The sequence below is a fragment of the Heloderma suspectum genome, chromosome 5, assembly GCF_057233095.1.
Source record: "Heloderma suspectum isolate Gila_16-S chromosome 5, 16-S_ref, whole genome shotgun sequence".
Taxonomy (NCBI): domain Eukaryota; kingdom Metazoa; phylum Chordata; class Lepidosauria; order Squamata; family Helodermatidae; genus Heloderma; species Heloderma suspectum.
The window spans coordinates 125,893,627-125,918,759 of record NC_139462.1 but is presented as its reverse complement, the minus strand read 5'-3'; the positions used below and the strand labels follow the sequence as shown (position 1 = coordinate 125,918,759).

At 44.8% G+C, this 25,133-nt stretch overlaps 1 protein-coding gene across 6 annotated transcripts in view; it reads right to left on the bottom strand.

Moving 5' to 3' along the window:
* ADAM11 (ADAM metallopeptidase domain 11) overlaps positions 1–25,133 on the bottom strand; it is a 147,745-nt gene that overhangs the window by 73,467 nt on the left and 49,145 nt on the right. For 3 of the 6 annotated variants that reach the window (XM_084857198.1, XM_084857197.1, XM_084857195.1), the window contains 3 exons: positions 21,159–21,244; positions 18,820–18,886; positions 14,894–14,963 (listed from right to left, as the gene is read on the bottom strand). In XM_084857198.1, the coding sequence (XP_084713324.1) occupies positions 14,894–14,963; positions 18,820–18,886; positions 21,159–21,244 (223 nt within the window). Of the gene's footprint in view, positions 1–261; positions 415–14,893; positions 14,964–18,819; positions 18,887–21,158; positions 21,245–25,133 lie in introns of all 6 variants that reach the window. The other 3 variants (XM_084857194.1, XM_084857196.1, XM_084857199.1) reach the window with 3 other exon arrangements.

Genomic DNA, 25,133 nt, shown 5'->3' with positions numbered 1-25,133 from the left:
GGACTGGAAACAAAGCCCTATAAGAGAGACTGAAAGAACTGGGCATGTTTAGCCTTGAGAAGAGAAGACTGAGGAGAGATATGATAGCGCTTATCAAGTACTTGAAAGGTTGTCACAGAGAGGAAGGCCAGGATCTCTTCTTGATCATCCCAGAGTGCAGGACACGGAAGAATGGGCTCAAATGACAGGAAGCCAGATTCCGGCTGAACATCAGGAAAAACATCCTGACTGTTAGAGCAATACAACAGTGGAACCAATTACCTAGGGAGGTGGTGGGCTCTCCCACACTGGAGGCGTTCAAGACAAGGCTGGACAGCCATCTGTCAGGGATGCTCTGACTTGGATTCCTGCATTGAGCAGGGGGTTGGACTCGATGGCCTTGTAGGCCCCTTCCAACCCTATGATTCCATGATTCTATAAAGACACATACGTAAATTGTAATAACGAAATGTATGGGGACACAACGTATCTTATGAAAACCTTTCATTTATATTTTTAAAAATATATGATTTGTAAGATAATAACATACATTGTTGTCATTTATGAGTAACAGTATGTAAATATATGCAAGAATTTTAAAAAGTTGAATAACACCAATAACTACTTACCATTTTAATGGGATGTATGAGGTTGATGGGATGAACACAGCTTTTCAATATTTGGTGGAATATTAAAGACACTCACATTTCGTCATCAAGCATTTTTAAGCTTCCACATTTCATTGTCTTTAAGTTTGCCATCGTTGAAAAGGATATTTCACAAATGTATGTAGTAGAAAACTGCAGAAGAATTTTTAACGCTTTTTTAGCTGTTTGGATGCATTTTTTAAATGTGAATCCAAAAGCTGTCTAAGTCACCCTCTTCATACATCATTAACAGATTTTGATCATTTTTTTATGTCAGCTAATTTTTCTTCAATAAGTAAAAAGTTCCTCGTTGCAGTTGAACTGTGGGAGAGGAGCTTGGTGCCATGTAGATGGCCCCCCAGATCCAGTTTTCTGCACCATGGTGGCACAGTGAAGTCTGTGGGAACAGATGTGTTCTCTCACTTAACCATAGTTTTTTGGGGGGTGGGGGGAATCCTTTGTAAAACAGCAGAGGATCCATGAAGATCTGTGACTTGGATACATATTTTTGAGCCAAGATGTCACTGTGTAGTGAGGGGTCCATTAATGTTATGGTTCAGCCCATGGGCACAGATATGTTGTATGACATGACTGCAGTTGGTGGGGGTGGGAGGTTCTTTGTCAAAATGAAGGGGATACATGTTTTTGCACTGTGGTGATGCAGTGAATCAAGGTTTTTCTAGTGCTATCACTGGCCACATACAGTCAGGGCCAGACGTATTGGAACAAGGATATCCCTAACTCAGAAGCATGCTTGCTGGCCCCGCCCCCTCTGTGCGTAAGCCATATTGGACCTGGTGAGATTTACTTCTGGGAACATTCATAGAATCAGACTACAGTAAAAGCAGTATGATGGCAGCCCTTTTCTTTTTTATGGTCGATGGTAATGAGTATGGGTTTGTAGTTTAACATGTAAATGTTGAAAGATTGTACTGATTATGGGAACAAAATTGTTCTGAAATCATTTATTTCATGTTGTGGTAACAGATACATTTTCAATTAATTATTTGATTAACATTAATGTGTAACTGCAACCAGAGAAGGGAGTTAGAAGAGAAATCAAAGAAGAGAGTGAGAAGTTTGGCCTCTCCTTAAACATCAAAAAGACCAAGCCCATGTTCACTGTGAAGAACGGAAATATCAGCATAGTAGTTGATGGTGAAGAGTTTGAATGTGTAGAATAATTTATTTTCTTAGGATCGCAGATCAATCACAGCGGTGAATGCAGCCCAGAAATAAAACGTCGAATTGCGATGGGTTGCGCAGCAATGATGAGCATGAACCGAATATGGAAAAACAAGGACATCAGCTTGACAACTAAATGCAGATTAGTTTGTACCACCGTGTTTCCCATAGTTACTTATGGATGCGAAAGTTGGACAATGAAGAAAAAAGACAGAAAGAGAATTGATGTATTTGAGCTGTGGTGTTGGAGAAGGCTCCTGCGCATTCCTTGGACAGCTAAGATAACAAATAAGCAAGTACTGGAATGTATAAACCCAGACATGTCACCGGATGGAAAAATCATGAAATTGCGATTGACTTATTTTGGCCATGTTAAGCAGAGGAACTCACTAGAAAAAGCAATTATGCTCGGATTGGTTAGCGGAAAAAGGAAACCTGGCCGCCAAAGAACAAGATGGCTAGGTACCATCAAAATTGATACCAGCCAGAGCACGGAACAGCTCAAAGAAATAGTACAAGATCGGGATACGTGGAGAGAGATGATCCATAGAATCGCCAGAAGTCGGACACGACTGAATGGATAATATCATCATCATAACTGCAACCAACAAACTCTTGTGGCCAACCATATCCTGTGGTATGATCATACTTGAACTGTGCATTCTTATTCATGTTTACTCTTAAGTAAACCACACTGTGTTCTATGAATGGGCTTTGTTCCCAGGGAAGCGTGTATAGGATTGTTCTGTAAGTGTCAGTGGTTTCAACATAAGAGATGTTGCTTTATTCTCCAACTGAAACTGACCTGACAGCTGCGGTTCTCCACCAAAGGAGTTTCAACCAGACCAGCAGGAAACCACTGAATAGTAACTTATCAAAGCATTTGATTTTAACCATTTGTGCATGAATAAGGACAATGATTTCCTGACCTGCACAGGCTATTTTTGCATTGTTAAGATGATAGTGTAATTATCCTTAATTACTGCTGTTGTGAATGATCACTTAACTGAATTATCACATTCTTCTACTATTTTCTTTTCATTGTCATGTGGCCCAACTGTTTACAATTTATTTTCTTTCCTCTAAGTCATGCATTAATATATACATCCTCCCAACTGAGGAAAGCATGTAATGCACCTGATGAAATGAACCCCAGCACATGTAAACTTATGGCATTATGAATTTGTTTGTGCTTCTGGACGAAGGGCTCCCGATGATACCACTCCAAAGGCTATTTCTTCTTTTCCTCCTTCATTTTTTTTTTCTGGTTAGAAAAAAGATGGGATAACTAGTGTGTAAACATGAGTGTTGTACATGGACAATAATGTCATCTGGATCCTCTCTAAAGTTCTGTTAATGATTGCATAACAAAGCCTCATGAGGAAGCACCCAGTGTTTTAAGTTGGTTTTGATACAGACCTAGTCATATTTAGAGTAGACCTACTGAAGTCAATGGGTAGTATCCAATGTTAGTCCTATGTAGAGTAGATCCTATGTAGACTAGATCCACTGAAATGCAGGAGCCTTAAGTCCCGTTCATTTCACTTGATCTGGTCTGCATAGGACTAACGTTGGATACTAATCAACGTGAATTACGTTAGTAATGACTAACCTATGTCCCATTAATATCAATGGGTCTACTTTATGTATTACTGAAGGTGCTTCCACATAATGCTTTTATTCTGCAATCTCCGTGCCTCAAACACATAATTTAAGGGGGGGGGGGCTCCAGATGGCAACATCTTCCTTTATAACACTCCCATGTTATCCCACCATTTCTTCTGTCTTTTTTCTTGCCGGGATAACAGTCAGAGAAGGAGGAAAAGATGTAATAGGTGCACAATGATTTCATAGCGCTAGGAGCCCTCCATCTGGAAGCACCTAGAATCAGAATCCACCCCGGACGGATCACTGTGATGGTCTGTTGCAGAAAAAGCAACATAAGGTTGGATTTATTTGTCCTCATCATGTCCATTATCATGGCCAGGCCCTGATTAAACACATCCATTTCCCCACCTGAATCAGCATGCTGATGACACTGCACCCTAGATTTCCTAATGGCCTCTCTAGATCTCCTAATGGCAGTTTCAGTGCAGATGTTAAGTAGCATGTGGGACAACATGGAACCTTGTTGGGCTCCAACGCATGCCAAGGAGTTTAGCAGACACGCCCCAGCACCACCTTCTGTAAATGGCCATCCAAGTCTGAATGGAACCACTGCAAAGCTGGACCACCTACATGCAACTCAGACAGCCTCTCCTGAAGGATGCCATGGCTGATGGTATCACAAGCCACTGTGAGGTCGGGGAGAATCAACTGGGTTGCACCCCTCTTGTCTCTCTCCCAGCAAAGCTCATCCCACAGGGTGACCACTGCATTTTCTGTGCCGAAACCAGGCCCAAACTCTGACTGAAGGCGGATCTAGAAAACCAATTTCATCCACGAGTGCTGGGATTTGATCTGCCACCACCCTCTCAGGCACCTTGCCCAGGAAGGAGATGCTAACTACTGGCCTATAATTATTCAGATCTGCTGGATCCAAGGATGTTTATTTCAGAAGTGGTCTCACCACTCCGACCAGTAGGGGAGAACTGATGACCTCTCAAAAGCAGCCAGTCATCCCCTCCCTTCTGGATGTCATAAGCCATGAAGGGCAAGGGGGCTTGGGCTAACTTAAACCAGCACCTTGTCCACATCCTTGGGTCATAAAAACGGAAAGTCCTCTGACCTGGAGACCTTCAGGGATTGAACTTCCTAAACTGTAGCGTCTAAGGGCAGAATCCAATGCTGCCCATCTGCTAGTGGAGCTGGCTGCTGATTCTGGTTTGCACGCGGCCAGTCCTGCCAATTCTGTTGCACGAGCGGCCTCCCTACTACTTGCGGACCAGCAATTCAGCGCTTCCAGGGGTGAGTCCCAAAACAAGCGGAAATGCTCCTTTCTGGAAGGGGAAACATGAGTGTAATCCGCTGATCTGCGGACCAGCAATTCAGCGCTTCCAGGGGTGAGTCCCAAAACAAGTGGAAATGCTCCTTTCTGGAAGGGGAAACATGAGTGTAATCCGCTGATCTGCCCCCTTCCAGAGCATTTCCGCTCATTTTGGGTTGATCCCGGAAGCGTTAAATCGCCGGTAGCAGCCACAAGTGGAACAAAACTGGTAGGGCTGGCCGCACACCCAAGTGCTGCATTGGATTCTGCCCCCGGTCATGTAGAAACCAGCAAATGCAGCATACCAACAGTCAACTGATTTTTTTCTTCTTCCTTTCATATTGCAGTGATCTAGTAGCCATCCAGGTATATTGGTGGACAGCTCCCAGGCTGCTGTCAGCAGTCAGTTTTCTGGAGCGAATTGCTCCTATACTTTTTAAGCTGCACTGGCTCCGGGTGTGTCTCCGTGCCAAGTTCAAAATGCTGGTCTTCATCTCTGAAGCATTACTGGCCCCAAGCAGTATTATGTGACGGACCATGTGCCTCCATGTGATCAAGCCCACCTGTTAAACAGCTGGAGGGAGGGTTCCGCTTCGCATTCTGCCACAGTCCGAGGTTAGTTTCACTGGTACAATGGACAGGACCGTCTCTGTGTTGGCAACAAACTGTCTTCCGTGAGAGATGTGCCTGGCCTCCTCTCATTCCACCTTCTGAGAAATGGTGAAGAGCATCCTTCTTCACCAGGCTTTTAATGATAATTGAAACTGTGGTTTTATCCCCCTGAATCTGCATATTTGCTCTCTTTAGACACATTGGTGCTGTTTTGTACATTACTATACAATAATATATGGGTGCTGTTTTGTATATTATTATTTTATTTTGTAATTTTTAACGTGGTATTGCTAGTTTATGTTGTACTCCTAATTGACTTACCACTTCTTAGCAGGAAAAGAGCAGAGAAATAGAACAGCATATTTTTAGTTAGGGATATTGGGAAAATCTGCAACGGATTCAAATGAGTTCAGATTTCTGTTTATCTGACCTGTGGCTTTTGCTGCGAACCAGCTTCTTCTGTGCAAATTCTGTGGACTTCCAGTCTTCCGACCAGCCGCCGCCGCCGCCATTTCCAGTTTAAAAAAAAAACAACTTGATAGGCTACGTAAAGATTTACGTAGCCTATCACGGCTAGGTTTAAAAAAAACACCGTGATAGGCTACGTAAATGTTTATGTAGCCTATCACGGCTGACTGCAGGGACGCAAACGGCGGCGGCTACGGCCGGTAGCCGCCGCCATTTGCGTCCCTGCTAGCCAGCGGCCGGATGTCCGCTGAATCCCTGCGGAGCACAGCCGGCCGGCCAGGATTCCGGGGGGGTGGGAGGAACGGCACGCCTCCCCCCCGGTGAGGATTCCAGGGGGAGGGAAGGAACGCCTCCCCCCCAACCATAAACATAATCCGCGAAAGGTAAGTGCCTTTCGTACATCCCTAGTCTCAAGGAACCGAGGGAATAAGCGGGAACCCGCTAGGGACATGTGCACTAGGATGGCATGTTGTTGTTTATTTGGTCAGTTGCTTCCGACTCTTCGTGACTTCATGGACCAGCCCACGCCAGAGCTTCCTGCCGGCCGTCGCCACCCCCAGCTCCCCCAAGGTCGAGTCCGTCACCTCCGGAATATCATCCATCCATCTTGCCTTTGGTCGGCCCCTCTTCCTTTTGCCTTCCAGTTTCCCTAGCATCAGAATCTTCTCCAGGGTATCCTGTCTTCTCATGATGTGGCCAAAGTACTTCAGTTTTGCCTTTAATATCATTCCCTCGAGTGAGCAGTCTGGCTTTATTTCCTGGAGTATGGACTGGTTTGATCTTCTTGCAGTCCAAGGCACTCTCAGAATTTTCCTCCAGCACCACAGTTCAAAAGCATCTATCTTCCTTCGTTCAGCCTTCCTTATGGTCCAGCTCTCACAACCATAGGTTACTACGGGGAATACCACTGCTTTAACTATGTGGACCTTTGTTGTCAGTGTGATGTCTCTGCTCTTCACTATTTCATCAAGATTTGTCATTGCTCTCCTCCCAAGAAGTAAACGTCTTCTGATTTCCTGGCTGCAGTCAGCGTCTGCAGTAATCTTTACGCCTAGAAAAACAAAGTATGTCACTGCCTCCACGTTTTCTCCCTCTATTTGCCAGTTATCAATCAAGCTGGTTGCCATAATCTTGGCTTTTTTGAGGTTTAACTGCAACCCAGTTTTTGCACTTTCTTCTTTCACCTTCGTCATGAGGTTCCTCAGCTCCTCCTCACTTTCAGCCATCAAACTGGTATCATCTGCATATCTGAGATTGTTAATGTTTCTTCCAGCAATTTTAACTCCAGCCTTGGCTTCATCAAGCCCAGCACATCGCATGATGTGTTCTGCGTACAGGATGGTGGGGGAGGGGTTAAAATCTCCTGCTACTAAAATGTAAGCAGAGGGATATGGACTTTCCAGTTCCAAAACATACTCTTCCAGTTCATCCCAAAGCCCATATGTTCTTTCTTGGTTTACTTTGGTGGTATATATACATTTATTATCAGCAATTTTGAGTAACCTATTTCAAGCAACATTGTTATTGCTTTTGGCTCCTTGGGTGGAAGAAGTATAATTCTGGGAGTCAGAGTGGATGCTATAAAACATACTACCAATGGAATTAAAGACACCTGACAAACACAGACAGAAAGGATCTAACAAAATCTGTACAACCCTACTTGTATTGGATTACGTGCAGGTGGATGTGAGCTGTAATTAGATGGTAGGCATGCCTCCAAAAACCATGAAGATCATTAGATCTTGTGCCACAGAGATAGCTTTTTATATCATTATGATCACATGGTGGGGCTTGTGTGCAAGAATCATGAGGAACATGCTTCTGATCAAAGCTTGCACCGCATGGAAGCTGGATCTATCCTGATTTTTATGGTGCCCTCCATAGATAAGGGTGTAAGGTGTGACTTAACATTTTATTTTAGGTGTTCCATGTAAAAAACTATTAAGATGATTCATGGGGATCCCTTCCTCATATACCTGTTGTTCTTATCCCATGGGAACACCTTGCTCCAATGGATACATGCTTTCTAGAGGCCAGTGAGTATAGAAGGATGAGAGCTGATTTGATTATGGGCTTGGAGAAAGAGGCCTAGTAAACTTATCACAACGATCCTGGGTTGTGGGTGTGGCAGCATGCTGGTGAACACTGCCTGATCGCCTCTGCTCTGAGTGGGAGCACTGAAACAACTCAGGGATGTTTTGGCCTCTTCCTAATTTGTTGTGACATGAAACCAGGAACTCTGGTTTGTCTATTCATGATCAACCCAGAGAAATGGCTTGGTTTGGGGTTATTTCTCGTGCTTGTTCTGGAAGAGACAAGCCAGACTTCCTTGTTTGCGAATCACAACAAACAACCCAGGGATGAAACATTCCTGGACTATTTAGCTGCTCTCATTCACAGCAGGAGAGATCAGGCAGCATGTACTAGCATGCTCACTCATTCCTAAAAACCCAGGGTTTAAAAAAAGGGATTACAGGATCCATGATTTTTAAGGTGCAGTTCTGAGGATACGTGCCTTGAATCAATGCTTTTGTACTGTAGTGAAACAGTCAAGTACAGGATCAGTAACTTGGTTCAGTGCATAGGCATCCATGTGATCTATGATTTGAACATGGTTTCATGTGGATTCCATATAAAATTCCGATCCATATTTTTGTGCCATGCCTGTGCCCATGAGTGGCGGACAGGTGATTTTTATGGTTCATGGAGGCAAATGTGTTCTGTGATATGGGGTATCTTTCTTGTAAAATACACGAGGATCCCTAAGTATCCCTGCCTCTAATCCAAGTTATTGTGCTGTGGCGGCACCAACGAGTGGCAGACCTGTGGTTTTTCTGGTTCAGTCTGTGGAGACAGATGTGCTGTGTGATGTGATGGCATTTGGGGGTATTTTTCTTGTAAAATTCATGAGGATCCCTGCCTCGTATCTATGTTTTTGTGCCATGCCTGCACCCACCAGTGGCGGATCTGTGATTTTCATGGTTCAGTCCATGGAGGCAGATGTGCTCTGTGACTAAATTGTTTTTGTGCTGTGGAGGTGCCAACAAGTGGCAGACCTGTGATCTTTATGGTTCAGTCTGTGGAGGCAGATGTGATCTGTGATGTGGTGGTGTTTGGGGGTATTTTTCTTGTCAAAATCATGAGGATCCCTGCCTTGAATCTACGTTTTTGTGCCATGGCTGCATCCACAAGAAGCAGATCCATGATTTTTCTGGTTCAGTCCATGGAGGCAGATGTATTCTGTGATTTGATTGTGATTTGGGGGATTTGCTCTGTAAAAATAATTTGAAATCAAGAGAAACCCTTTTTTATTTCATGGTTTCTTGTTTTACTTTCTTCGTCTTTTTAGTTGCAATCATGGGCTACTGATAAAGGAATTCCTAGTCTGAGAAAATGGACATCTTCTTACCATGTTTTTTTCCCCTCAGAACCTAACAGACAGCATGACTGAGATGGCAGCAGGCAGAGCAAATGTTGCTTCTGCAAGGGGAGGAGGTGGCCTGCCCTCCAAAACCAGACTGGTGCAGTAAGCAACCGCGCAACCCCACGCTGCAAGTAAACAAAACAGAACCACGCCTAGAAATAAGGCACAAAACGGTAGCATAAAAAGGCCTGAAAACCAAAATGACACAACACAAAAATACATAAGAAGAATGATGTAATGACCTTTGGGAGTGGTTAGAGTGGGGGTGAGCTTACCTGCTTACCTTGCAGTCCACCGCCAGGCCTTGCTCTCCAGGTGACACACTTCCGCACAGAAGTTCCCACTTTATTGACACATATGTGAGAGGAGACTAACTCTGGAGGAGCCACACACCAGAATGCCTGGCTCCAAGACCCACACAAAGAGTACAGAGAAAAGGCCCCGCCCAGGCCTCCAGAAAGGAAAGAGGAACTAGGAGCTGCAGGCTTCTTGCAGATAAATACATATACACATATCACAATGGGTAGGGAGGAATTGAACCCAGGGGTCCCTACCTTCCACCACAGCATGTATAGCATCAGCAGAAGTTGGAACCAACCCCCTCCCCCTCCAGGTGATTGAGAACTGGTCCCTGAAAAGGATGGGTGAATTCTCTTTGTGAGGCCCTGAGAACAGAAATTCAATGGTAAGAAAATCTCCATTTTCGCCAGAGTCTCATGGAGGGCATTCCTTTACCTTGGAATTTAGCAGAGCAGTATGCAGTTCCACGGTGGGCTAAAAGGGACTGGTCACTAAACTTGCTGCAGCACCTTACGTTCAAAATCTGCATCCGCAGAAGAAACAGCATCAGTTTTGTAATGTTTGGTAAACATATGAACAGATGCCCACATTGTTGCTTTACCAGTGTTGGCAACAGGAAAATCCCCTTTAACTTGGGTCAGTGTAAAAGCTGGAACGGACCTTTACATTAAAATAGCATGCCAGAAATAGTGGCATGTGTTAGAAACACTTCAGAACAACATTTTAGGACTAAACCCCTTGCAATACTGTATTATTATTAACCCATAACGCCCCAAACACATCCAGAACAGAGCAGAGCAGAAACAGACACTTCCAAGGGAGCCAAATTAACCAAATTCGCCAGTCACACACTACAAGATGGGACAGATAAAATAAACTCCAAAACTTCCACGGAAAGCACATTTCAATAGCCGTTCTGGGCTATAGTCTGTATTGTGCAAAACAGGCAGGAACAGCAGCTTCCAAGTGAGCTAAATCAACTAAACTCGCCAGTCACAGATCCCTGCTAGAAGTCACCAGGGAGCCATGGTGAGAATCTATATTCAAGGGGCCTGCCGCCCTCACAGAGGGGAAAGGGGCTTTTTTTGCAGCAAACCCACTGTGTCCCCCTTTGCCTACATGGCCAGCATCAACATGACGGATTGCTTGCTGGCTAGCCAACTGCCACTGCAGAGTATTTTTGCCAGGTACCAGCATCATTCCCTTCTGTTGCACATGCATGTGCACGCGCACAAGCGCAGAGCCATCCTCACAGAAAGACACTGGGGACAAAAAGCATCTTGGAGAGCACTGTCTGCCCCACCCAGATAGGCAGGAAGTTTGCAAAAGAAAAAGAGGAAGCTGAATTGCCCAGCAGTCCTCTAGCCAATTGGAAGAAATGGGGCGGGGAAGGGGGGTAGAATGGTGGCGGTAATGCTGCATAGGCCATTTAGAAGTGCTGTAGATGGCAGATGGGCCAGGCAATCAGCCAGTAAAAATTACTGGGGGACTGCTTATTTTCTTTTGTTGCTCAGACATTTTCTTTTCTTTGGTTGGCTTATCATGAATCGCTTGCTTTCAGAGGATTAACCTCATCCAACAATCCTAAAATATATACACAAATGTGTTTGGGGTCATTTTACTACCCCAAACCATTTCCCCATGTATCCTGGAATTTTAAAATGACCCAGAATCTCAAATGTGTCTGTGGTGTCAGAAGCAGTGTGTTTTAAACTCAAAATATTAGAAATATTAGAAAAACATCATAAACTGTTAAGTTAAACCTTTAGGCAAAACTTCATTATTACTAAAAAACCCTAACATTTTTGGTCATTTGAGGTGTTTTTTAACCCCATAAGAAATCTATCCCTGGTGAGGTAAATGTTCCCTAATGAAATCCCACAGCTTGTGCCAACTTCCTGACACCCAGAGGACTTAAGCCGGCTTCCCTAGACCAGCCTTCTTTGGAAAAACCCATTGGACATTTTTACACCCCAGGACGTTGCTTGTGTTTGGGGCAAAAAGACACCCCAATGGAAAAATGAACAGATTCTTTGGATATTTTATGCCCCAGGTGTGTTTTTTGTTTTTATAAAGAAAACAGCTAAGTAGTAAGAGGCTGAAATTTGGGTACGTTGTGCAAGTGACAATATACAACAACATGGGAGGACTATGTTGTAGGTCTACTTCTGTGTAAATTCTGCAATGAAAAGTTCACTTGGGGTAGGTTTGTCACCCCGTCAGGTTGGAGGAGAGTTAATTTTTTATTTTTAAGCGGATTTAGTTTGTTGTGTGGGTCTGTGAGTGAATGAGCACGTGTGCCCTTATCGTTTTTCAAAGTTCTTTTTCTTCAAGTTCAGCCTTTGCTGAGAGGAGCCAGCCAGAACAATTATGAACCATTTGTAAACTTATTTTCTTTTATTCCTTTTATTCTGAGGGGGAGGGTTTGCTGTTGTTGCTGTTTTAATTGTATTTCTGGCAAGGGTGTGCCTGTGGATTAAAAAAAAAAAACAGTTATGGTGGATGTGGGGCAGTAGCATTTTCTTCTGAGCCACATATGGTGGCTGGTGGGCATTTTTTTCTTCTAAAATTTGTGCTGGCTGGTGGCCATTCTTTTTTCTAAGCCATTTGTGCTTGTTGGGGGTTTTTAAAATCTGCAATCCAATCCACTTTAAAATGTTATTATTATTGGCTTTTGCTTCCCAAATTTCATGTCCTTAAAAAGCGTGTGCCTCAGTGGACAACTTTATGTCTGTGAAAGCCCCCATGCCTCAGTGGGTCACAAAATGTGTCTTTAAAAAGCTCCTGTGCAACATAGGTGGTAGGGCCAACTTTTATTTCTTTATAAAACTCCTGTGCAAAATGTGTGGAAGGTCCTCCTTGTTTCTTGGTTGCACCATGTTATGTCTGTGTCACATGGACCTTGCCAATGTTTATGCCTTTCAGTGCTGCTTTGTATGTGTTCTGTGCTGAGACATCATGTAACGTATTGCAAGACTGGTATGATGCATGGCCTTGCCAACTTCTATGCCCTTCTCAGCTCCTATGCACCATGTCATGTCTTGTTAAAAAGTGCTGTGCTACATGGCCTTGACAACTTTTATGCCTTTCAACGTACCTCTGAACGTGTTCTGTGCTGCACCATCACGTCTATTGCAGTATGGTGGGAGATTCTAAACTGGCTGTTACAGGGAAAAGAGGATAGGCTGGTCCTCCCCACTTTCAGGTTGCAATCTAACCAAGGAAGCCATGATGACAGCGAAGGTATGTGGAAAGAATCCTTTAACCTCACCCCTAATGTGTTATGTGTATCCCAGAATGGCTTGTGTTTAGTATGAAGCAGAGTTACTCCATGTTTGTATGCTAGGTCATCCTGTCTTGGCTCCACAGTCTTGTGAGAAGCAGATTGCAGGCTGTCAGCAGGCTGTCCTGGGAATTGCTGGGGAGTGAAGATTCCTCCCCAGAGGATCGCAGCTCACACACTGTGCTGTGAGCTGATAACATTGTACTTTGTGCAGTAACTGAGTGTCAGTAGTTGGCAAGCGTCCACTATGTCCAAGGAAAGAACATTCAGCTCCTCTCCAGATAACAGAGGCTGTGTGTAAGCCTCCAAGTAATGCGGCTACTAGAGCATGGCTAGAGTTCTTCCCTATATGTGACACATTTCTCTGTATAAAAGCCCGCCCCACTGAACATTCGGGGCTCTCTGCCCCTTTGCTGACAGAGTGCCTTGCTGGCCGTGCAATAAAGCGCTTTCAGATCCAGAGTCTTACCCATGTCTAGTGTGATCCATTGTCTGGCTAGACAACGAACAAGGAGCGTGTTCCGCTCACACAACGGGTAGATCTTCCAGCCTAAAGAGTCCTGCTTTTTCATGCCAGGTCAGTTGTAGGAAAAACATCAATCATCCAGGATTTGATCTGGTCTGGCTTGTATCATGGAGATCTGGTTCACAGAAGACGGGGGAGTTTGTCTCACTCAGCTATGTCCACTAAGATACTCATAAGATGGTACAGCAGACTAGGGATGGGGGATGGAGCGGTGGGGTGGAACCAGTCTATAAAACCAGTCTTGTTAACCAGATGCTCCACCTCGCAGTCTGCCCATCTTAAGTGAATATTGCTGCAGCTGGAGGCTGGGATAGTGTAGGGATTTATTTTATTTTATTTATTTCATTTCTATACCGCCCAATAGCCAAAGCTCTCTGGGCAGTTCACAAAAATTAAAACCAAAACAACACACAATAAAACAATTTAAAATATATAGAACATTAAAACCACAATATAACAATACAACCACAATAAAATTGTGCTGGTGTGCTGCCCACCCTGCTGCCCAACAGTTTCCCTTCCTCAGCTAGCTGGGGTGATCTCAAGCCTCCTTGTGCTGGGGAAATTCAATGTTCATGCTGAGGTCACTCAGTGGGTATGGCTCAGGATTTAATGGCTGCCATGACAGCCATGGACCTGTCCCAGTTAGTATCTGGCCTCATGCATGCAGTGGACTGATCAGTGGACTGCTGCTTTGGCGCCTACAGCTGTCGGGTCTATGGATCTCAGGCCCTGTCTTACTCAACAAAAACTTTTTTTCATGCCTATTTGACAGCACAACTTCCCTTTAATAAGGGATTATCTAATTCAGCTAATTGTTGGTGGTGCAATGCAGCTAATGTTCTTTTAAACATAAGTTTGGGCAATGTCCAGTTAGTTGCTTCTTTGGGGGAGGTAATTTATATGGATAAATTTTGTACTGGAACAGTCTTTAATCTTTGCTGATGTATACACTATTTTAAATTATTTACCTGCTCCCTGGAAATTAAGGAATGGTCAGTGTAAATGGATTCTCTGGGCCCTTTTGACACCTAAAAAAATGATAATACATTGGAAGAATAACCTCCTATAATGCAATGGATTGAGGGCCTTACAACATTTTCAGTATTTTAACCTTCGAATGGATACTTATTTGGATAGCTGATCCATTTTTGCTGAAGCTTATGTATTATTGCAAGGAAGTTGTATTTTTATATATATATCCATTTTATATGTATTCATTGCTATGGATATATATATAAAGCCATGTATGTATTTTAAAAAAACCTAAATAAATACATAAAAAGACATTTAAAATGGGAATTAAAAAGCCATGCCGAGTTTAATAAACAAAACATTTTCACATCCCATATGAGGTGGTATAGAAATATACTAAATAAATAATATTATTCTGCTAGTATGCTTCCTCTCAGGAATCCTTGGTAGTTAGAAAACAGAACTGGATATTACTTATATGTACCATTAAAGTTTGAATGCTCAGAATTTGCTCCAACCCCTAAAGCACAAAGTACCCTAGGTCCCTTTGGGAGACCATCAAGTTTACCTGGTTCTGTGCAGCCCTGGGAAGCGCGAGGTAGAGGTATCTGGTAGATCTGGTGAGGGAGGGGGCCCTGCTGCAGACAACAAAAGAAGAGGGAATTTGCAACAGCTCAGGCCTCCCTCTTTTAAAAGGAGAGCACAGTGAGTACCTCTTATTCCCCTTAGCCATAGTCACAAATAGTTACTTCTGTTTAATAACACCTTAAACATGATTTCTTAAAATACCTGTTTGTTCTTGCTGAAGCAATAGAAACCAGAAACACATATTTACATATCCCTCATCTCAGGAGTGAACAATTCAAATCACTCCGAGGCCCACATCTATATAGGCTTCCAGAGGGGGCTTTTAGTGTACCATCGCCTTATGCAATTCATGGAATTTTACGTGGGGTCCAGAAGACATCATCTTCCACACTTAACCCTCCCGTGTTTTCCCGCTGCTTCTTCCCTCTTTTTTTCTTATTGAGAAAAATCCACTAAGGAAAAAAGACAGAATAGCTGCACAATGCCTTTTGACTCTTAGCACTAGGACCCCTTAATGTGGAAGTACCCTCAGATTCTCAGTTATGGTGGAGGGAGCCATATATGGGGAGGGAGCAGGACTGTTGTGGCAGGCTCCACCTATGCATGTTTGTTTGAAGGTCTGAAGACAGCCTAAATGCGTACAACAGTATGCACCTCTCTACGGTATTGGAATCCTGAATAAAGAGGAACTCCCAATCACGCAGAAAGATCCTATGTGTATGAGTTAGGGGCAGACCTTCAAATGGATGTGGGTGGGTTGGAGGGTGACAGAGCCTGCCTCCATGATTTCAGTCCCCACACCTGTTAATTCTACCCTAACTCAGAAGAGCTGTATGTCTACAATAATTCAATGTTTTCTTTTTGACCCATTCTATATTAATCCTCTTTTTCTCTGTTTCTCTCATGTCTCCTCTCTCTCTGTACCACTGCAGGTCTCTTTGAGCTCCTCTACATTAAAGAACAAACCACATGGTTTATTCAAACCTGATTAAAAGAAGTTTAAATTGTGGCGCCTTACACCAGGGATAGCGCAGGAGGGTCCCTGGATGCTGACATGTAATGGTCTGCAAACTTCTGTGGCTGGCCAATCATGAGTGCACAATAAATGCCTCATGTAGAAACGGCCTGACCCCCTCCCCTGTTACCTCTCCTCCCTTTTCTTTCTCTCTGCATCCTCATCTTTCTTGCCCTACTTTCCATTTTCCTGCCCATAGGCAAAGATCTCCAAAGCTATCCTCTCTTTTTCTCTGTGTATCTGAGAGCTCCCTCCTTTCTGCACCCAATCTCTCAGCTATATCCTCATATCTTCATCCAATGGGTCTCTACCCCATGTCACCCCCCTTCCCTTCTGCACCCCATAGCATTCGCTACTCTGGCTTTCTTCACAGGGAGCTTTTATCCTGCGATTCAGATTGCTCCTTCACAGAAGTCTGCTGGCTCTTTACATGATGCCCGTGTCCCTTCAGGGCGTCTCCTGCACTAAATGCCCTTTGTTCCATTTTTAAGTAGACCGCAGATAATGAGCTATCAAGTTACCCCCCCCCCCCGTTGTGTTCCACTTCAATTCCCTCCCTGAAAAGAGGAAAAGTGGCAAGAGAAGTGAGATCAATGAAAGATAATGGAAGACTCAGATACAAGAGGAATAGGGGAGGGGGGAAAGGAAGCAGGTGAAAAGGGGAGTTGTGATCCTGCATTTAAAATGGAAGCAGAAAGCCCCATTTTAAATGCAGGGTTTTAGGCTGGTATAGAGATGCCCTCTGACTGGCAGAGGGCAGCTCTGCAGGGGCTCAGGCAGAAAAAGGTCTTTCTCATCACCCACTACTATATCAGTCTTCCCCAGCCTGGTGCCCCCCAGTTGTTTGGCCTACAACCTCCAGCATTCCTCACCACTGACCATGCTGATTGGGGCTTATGGCAGTTGGAGTCCAAAACATCTGAAGGACACTATATCAGTCTGTCTGCTGATATATAAAGAGTTCCATAAAATTGAAATGTTTGAAAACCACTGATCTAACTGAAACTGGCCCACACAAACATGACTAGACAGAACTATGGATACCTTTGGTTTAATTGCTGTTACAATGATGGTGTGACCATTTAAAATGAATCCCACCCCCCACCCTGTTCACTAAGTTATGCAGCCAACTCCTAGCACATTTAGGGCTGGGTATCTTGGTCAGAGGATATGCTTTCCAGGCCAGCTTGAGCCCAAGCGCCTCCGTTTTGATATGCTTTGCAGGCCGGCTTGAGCCCAAGTACCTCTGTTTATAAAACAAAACAATCCTAAAGTATCCATCCAGGAGACAAATGGGATCTGTGAGCAATCTGGACACCTCCCTACCCCAACCGTGAGAGGGGAAGAGAGCTTGAGGAGATGCGAAGAAGGGAAGCCATGTGGAACAAAAGATCAACGGGCAGCTTGAGAGCAGAGAAGGCCAACCTCTGCAACAAGATATGTCTGGCCTCAAGCTTGCTTACAATTACCCCTTCTGGCTAGGAAGCCTTTTTCCACTCACCTCCAACAATTCAAAACCTGTGCAGATGACTAAAATCCAGGCACGCTCAGCAGAGGGACTTTGTGGTTATTCAGTAGTGAAGGACAGCCTGCTCATGCTCAGAGGCACGCTCTCCTTTATTCCTGATTCACACATAACAATTCTGAACATGCTGGTGTTCCAGTCCCAGTTCAAATTTATGTCACTGTCACTTTGTTTTTTCCTCCATGCTTTTGCTAAAATATGTCCTACATATTATTGTGCCAAAAGCCGCTCCTCTCCCCCAACCTTTCCCACCCATTTAAACAAGCTCTCAAAAAATGACACCCTGAGGTAGAGGGATATATGAGCAAATTAATAGACACATGCTGGAGTGGATGACGGGTGAGAATGTGGAGGCTGAAGACTCTCCAAGGAGGGAATGGAAAAGATGCAAGTGGAATCTCCTTCCATTTGCTGCCATGGAAACAAGAGTGAAAGGAGGCACCCAGGGAAACTCTTCCACACTGCTTGTGCGAAGGGATGGATGGACATATATTAGGCTGAGTGAGAAAAGAAAGCATGTACAGAGGATGCCCTAAATACACACCACCCATATGCAGCAATTTACTACCTACAGAAGAACCTAATTTCTTTGGGGACAGACATCAGATGCATACTGAATTTGTACCCTAATACTAGAGCTCTGCAGATATATAATTCAGACACCTGTTTTCTACTGCTGAATACCAGAGGGTTGCAATCATAGAAATCTACTATATGAAGTTGCTTCTGAGGAAGGGAGAAATGCATGTTTTGAAATAAACTTCACAATACACATTATATTAAGAAAAAAAGAGGAAGCAATACTTTTTTTTTTTAAGTTTTCAGCAAGTTGGCCATGTGAAGATTCATGATTTTTAAACTGACATTCTTCCCTGAGCTTTGCCATGCCAAGAAAGCATAAAGAAAATGTATTTATTATATTATATTAATCATATTATGGCAAGAAAGCATAAAGAAAACGTATTTATTGTATTGGTATTCCACCCTTTGTCCAGTGTGCTCAAGGCAGCAGCACATATGGGGTTATCCCATTTTATCATCACAAGAACCCTGTGAGGTAGGGCAGACTGAGAGATAATGACTGACCCAAGGTTACCCAGTAAGCTTCATAGCTGAGCAGGGATCTGAACTTAGGTCTGCATTCTAAACCTAATATTCTGCTCCACAGGCCCTGCCCTGAGCATTGCCCAGGTTATAAGAGCTTGCCCTAGAACAAGTTCCAAGAGCTCAGAGAGGCGTAGAGTTGTGGGGAGTAAGCAAGAGGCCAGCTAATCCCATGGCCTCCCTTTCACCTCTGGGCATGAAACCCAAGAGAGGTGTCTATGCGGCAGTGATGGAATTACAGCCTGTGCCAGGCCTTCCTTACCTCTTGGTGCTTGGGTGAGTTGCGAGGCTCCAGAAGGTATGTGGCCTTTCCATTGGAGAAAACACCACTGAGGAAGAGGTGCAGAGAAACATTAAGAGGTCAGTCAGTCAGAGCTGTGGGACACCCGAGTACCTATCACGAGCACTTGGTGAGAGTGGTTGCACCAAGTTTGCAAATGTGGGTTTTATATCAGGATATGGAGTGGGAGGCTGCTATGCATGAGTTACATGCCCTTTGGAATTGCTGGGAAGTAATAAACCGAGGTCCTAAGCTAAGTTCAGTTTCAGCAGTAACACCCCAGCAATGGCAGAGATGTGCCAACATCCTCCCGGCGCAACTCCACTTAAGCAGTAACACTAGGGCCCCGTCCACATGGAGATGCTTCATGATCCATTTCCAATTTAATCTGGAGTCTCATCCATTCAGGTTGCTTCTCCAGTGGGACAGGGTAGCCAGTAAAGCAACACAGAACTGCTTGCACTGGGCACAGCACACCTAAAGCCGCACTAGTTTGGGGTTGAGCGGGCGAGTAGAACAGCGCTGTGACCTGCGTGTGTTCGGGGCAGCGAATAAGCGGAGGCCTCCACCCCAGTTCTTCTTTCCCTGCTCAGTCAAGTGCAATGGACAGGCATGACATCCTTCCGAGTAGAAATGCTTATTGAACCCCTTCACTCGCATGCTCTCTCTCATGGGAAGTCGGGGTGAATTAAAGGACTTGAATTAATTGCTGTGGACGTGTGGACAGACAGACAGACAGGCTCCCCTCCCCCCCCCCGCATCTCCGCACTCTGTGCTTTGTTAAGTCAATAGGAGTTACGTCTGCCCTTGTTCTCCTTTCCCAGCTCAGTCAAGTGCAATGGGCGAGAATGAGGAGTGGGTTTTGGGATGATCCTGTATATGCATACATTCAAACCATCAGCTCAAAATCAAGAAGGCTCCAGGTACCTGCGCATCTCCATTTTTTAGCCCTCTGCTCCCCCCCCCCCGCCATGCAGCTTTGAACCAAAAGGCATTCCCCCCTTGCTTGCATGCAGTGGAGGAGTTACTTCCGAGCAGACATGCAAACATCCCCCCCTCTCCCCCTCCAGTGGCTGCGGCACCCCTAAGCCCGGGTGAAGTAATGCAAAGGCACACCATAGCACTCCTCCAGAAAAGCAATATTGTGAATGACTGAGCAGCAGCAGTGCTAATGATGATGATGATGATGATGATAATTGTCCTGGTGGGATTAGGGGTCATTTGGGGGCCATCAGCTCTTAAAATCAATAAATCTCTGCCTGCCTGAGAATCGGGGAGGGGAAAGGCATTGCAGAAATGAGTGTAAAACTACGAAGCTGCATGGAGATTTTTTCTTTTTCTTTTTACAACGGGAACCCAAAAGCAACTTGCTGACTTTCTCAGGAATAAGCCTCATTGAAAAAATGTGTTTTACTTCTGGGTAGACATGGTTATCCATGCCAGCTCCTTGTTCCTTGAGACAAAGAAATTAAAAGGGAGAAAGGAGAGAACCGCCCCGTTCATCTTCGAAGGTGTGCAGATAGGGAGATACTGCATTTCCAGTCACCAGCACCCCAGTAGGGAGAAGCCGAAGGTTAACCCCTTCCATTCCTTCCCTCTTTGAGGCGTGCTCTCTGCCACTCTTTCCCCCACCCCCCCAGACAGTGAACTACAAAAGAGGACAAGTTCCTTCCCAGCAGGGATGCGTAGTTTTAAAAGGGCAGGCCTGAGGCTTGCTCTTCACCACTCCCCTCCCCACTCCCGCGCTCAAAGAATATTATAACAGGCAGGGGAATTCTCCCCACCCCCCTGCTCCTATGCTCGGCAAAGTACAATCTGAAGTTACTTCCGAGTAGACATGACTCCACTCTCCCTGTGCCCACCCCCTGCCGGTTTCCCTTCCGTCAATCAGCGTTGCACCCGCAGCCAAGGCAGTTCAGCTCACACAGACCCCGAGAGTGCCATGAAGGCATCGCAACGGGATAATCTGTCAGAAAAGCAGCTTCAGGAACACCGGATTTTAGAGCTAGAAAGAGCGTGCTGGCTACAGAGGAGGGCACGTGTCACCTGACTCTATTAACTTCGGGGCGCAGTAGGACCAGAGTAAAAGGCCCATGTAGATCCAGCCTAGTTTAGTGTCCCCCTGATATTTGTTCGTCTTACAATGTTCTAAAGCACTTGCTCATCCGCAAGGGATCCCAGAACCAATACAGTATAAACAATACAAATGTCAACAATTAAATTACACAAATTACAACATCTGGTCACGTAGGCTTTAGCTTCTTGGAAACCTGGCTTTCCCTTCAATTGTTCACTTCCCACCTTCAGTGTTTGCTACTCACTGCAGGCCGTGGCAGCTGGACAGAGCCGCGAAAGAGTTTGCTTCTCCACGGAGGCTGCCTTGATAGTAACAGTGTTCGCTGGCTCCCTGAAACAGAGCATAAAAAGGGCATGGAGACCATGTGGAAGAAAATTACATGAGCCATTATTCAGGCCCATGTTTGCACTGACCCTGCGCTTCACTAACCTTGCATGTACCAAAGTACAGTAAACAAAAGCAAGCAGACTAAGTGTCTGGGTGAAAGGAAGTGTGTAGGCCCCCGGGCCTATAAGCAAGTTAGCAATAGTTCTAGAGATGCTTAAAGATCCATAATGCTCTCTGCTTTTGCTTATTAATTGGCACTGCAGCTTCTTGCACTTAGGCCTCTCAGCTCATAAGATGAGTCAAAGGCCGGTGTAATGCTCCCTCAGCACATTCCATGCTAACGAGCTCTGGTACGGTTTATCTTAACAAAGCCTAAGATGTGCCTGAGAGTAAAGCTATGTTTATCTTAAGCCACAGGTGTCCATGCTGAGAAAATTACAATAGTCTTGCTTCTGCCAAATATGTTACCAGGCACAGCTAGGCGAAGCTGAGAACCTTGTAGATGAACTCTAATTAATGCTTGCACCTGTCATACTACCTCACTTGCTATGCCTGAATAACATGTATGATATAAAAGTCATCTTGCAGCACAGCTTTTTGTTCAGAGCTGTGCCTGATCCACCCATTGGGTATGCCTGTGCACTGTAAGTACTCAATAAAAATCTCCTTGTAAGTAAACCTGGACCTGATTTATCACTTTCCCGGCACCCCTAAATCTTGGAAGCCCATGGCCGGGGCATACAAAGTGTTGGGGTAAAAGGGGGAAATTCCAAGCCCCAACTTTCAAGGTTACCTGAAAAGCTAGATAAAACCAGAACGGTAAGAACTGCTTATCAAACTGGCAACAATACTCATTGTTTTGCTATGTGGCAGCTACTAACCAATCAGAAGTATTATACAACCCATCTCGCCTCTGTAATATGCTGTAACCAATCAGTGTTGGCCAAAGTTGTTCCCTGTCATACGTTGTATAAAAGCGTGGTTTGAAATGTAAATGAGGAATCTCCACATATGTATGCTTTTTCTTCTGTCTTTTTGTTATCTTTGAACAAATTTGTGAACGCTTAGAATAAGCTGTGAAGTTTTCTTTGACAAACCTGGAGGTCCTACTGAGATAGCGCAGTAAGTGGAGCAATTCTGTTGCAAAGGCAAACCCCCCTTTGGAACACGGAATAAGGTGCCTATTTGAGGGCCTTTGAACCTCCCAGTCTCCCAATGTGAGTTGCCAGCATACTGGATTTCGCTACCAACTTTCACGGCTGTTGAATTCTTAAGGCTCACATTCACATTGGTTTTTTTTCTGTTTCTGTCTGTTTTAGGCTCAGGTTTGTAACTGAGGAACTGGCCTGGTCTGGTTAATTGGGAGGATCTGTTACAGTTAAACAGATGTGTCTTGTGTTGCCTACATTGTCCGCTGTTGTGTGATTGTGTCTGGTGGCAAAACTGGGTACGTCCTGGTGAGCCTGTGGTCTCGGATGGGCATCCTGTCTGCCGCCCTCGAAAGCCCTGAGGCTAGAAGGAAAAAGCTGAGGAGTGTATCTGGAGTCTGAATTTAAAAGCAGAAAGGGCTCTAACTTTCAGCAAATCAACCCGCTTGTGTCTCTGGACACAGTACTGTTCTGGTGAACCTCCTACCTTCCCTTCTGTATCTCTGAAGGTCTGTCTGGTTAATCTCATGGGAGCTGTTGGTTCAAAGGCGTGCCCTGTTTCTGTCCCTCCCAAAGGTATCTCAGCATGTTTTATGTGCACAGAGTATCAGAAGCAAACTTGCAAGTTTCTGGAAAGCTGAAATTTTTACACCCGAGACAGTTTTTACACCCGAGTAAACAGTTTCCAACTGAAGGAACCTTTGACATGGACAAAATCGTCCATCTTGGAGGAGCCTTAGGAAGCTGTGGCACCAGAACACTTGATGCCTAGTGATCTGCATGTTTAATTGGCTAAAGGTGGCTTCCAAAAGAAAGACTGACTCCCAGCTAGTGTCCTGGGAAGATCCTTGAGGAAAAAAATAATAAAGGAAAAATGCAAAGGAATGTAAACTTAGATGCCACTTAGTGCACCACGATGACCAGCGCCCATGTTCTTTGCTTTGGCAGGTCTCCTTAAGAGAAAGCCGCCCCTTATCCCATGTAAAAGCAAATGAACTTAGTGGGGGAAAAGAAGGCCCTTTAGAACCCTGAAGATGAAGGAGACCTCTTGTTGTTTCAGTCCCGTCAGGCTCAGAAGAGGAAGCAAGCCCAAGCATGGGCTTTGCCAGGCAGCAGCACAGACACAACAAATTTGTGCAAGCCCTAGATGCATGCTGAATTGTGTGCTGTTGTAGAAAATTTTTCTAAACCAGCAAAAGATCCACGGAAATTTCAGGAAGAGTTTGTTATAGCATGTGAGACCTATACTCCAAGCCAGTCTGATTTGTATCAGCTGTGTTACTATCTCATCTCAGTTGAAGAAGTGGGCAGAAGCAGCATAATGAGACCCTCTGCCAGACCCAAAAGATCCCATCCACAGAAGAACATGTAGCTGCTTGTCAGATTACATGCAGGCAAATGGCCACAAGCACTGCTTTCGCTCTTGGACTGGGTAGCTGTTCAGAACTGCTAAGAAAAAAACAGATGAAACTATAGCTTTACAGGGCCCAACTTACTCAAGTCATTAAAAAAATATTCAGGTGTTATAGGCCCTGACACAAATGGCCCACCAACGCAGATGCAAAACAACCAAGCCAACAAAGGGGGCAGGGGGGTAACACCTTTTTTCTGCCTTTTGTCTGCTCCATAGTACGGGGGAACAGGCTATTCTTGCCCCTCTTTTGCCCCTTTCTGATTGTGGACAGGTAAATGGACAAACCTAGTTGACACCAGTGCTCCAATGTCTGTCATACAGGGCTCTTTCACACGGAGCTTTTATCCTGCGATTGAGATGGCTCCTTCATGGAAGTTTGTGGGCTCTTTACATGATGCCGTGATCATTCAAGGCGTCTCCTGCACTAAATGCCCTTTGTTCCGTTTTTAAATAGATCACAGATAATGAGCTATCAAATTACCCCATTGTGTTCTGCTTCAGTTCCCTCCGTGAAAAGAGGAAAAGCAGGAAGAAGGGGAGAGAGATCAGTGAAAGATAATGGAAGACTCAGATACGGGGAGAAGGAAAGGGGAGGGGGAATGGAAGCAGGTGAAAAAGGGAGTTGTTGTGATCCTGCATTTAAAATGGAAGCAGAAAGCTCTGTTTTAAATGCAGGATTTTAGAGATGCCCACAGCCTTCTGTTTTTAACAGCCTGATTTTAATGCCAAATAAAACTGTTCAAGCTGCTCTCCCTGTTATACAGCCCCTCTCTCTATTATTCAACCCGTTATAGAATCATAGAATCATAGAATAGTAGGGTTGGAAGGGGCCTACAAGGCCATCGAGTCCAACCCCCTGCTCAATGCAGGAATCCAAGTCAGAGTATCCCTGACAAATGGCTGTCCAGCCTCGTCTTGAAGGCCTCCAGTGTGGGAGAGCCCACCACCTCCCCAGGTAATTGGTTCCATTGCCGTATTGCTCTGACACTCAGGAAGTTTTTCCTGATGTTCAGTCGGAATCTGGCTTCCTGTAACTTGAGCCCATTATTCCGTGTCCTGCACTCTGGGATGATCAAGAAGAGATCCTGGCCTTCTTCTCTGTGACAACCTTTCAAGTACTTGAAGAGTGCTATCATATCTCCCCTCAGGCTTCTCTTCTCAAGGCTAAACATGCCCAGTTCTTTCAGTCTCTCTTCATAGGGCTTTGTTTCCAGTCCCCTGATCATCTTTGTTGCCCTCCTTTGAACCCTCTCCAGCTTGTCTGCATCCTTCTTAAAGTGTGGTGCCCAGAACTGGACACAGTACTCCAGATGAGGCCTAACCAGTGCTG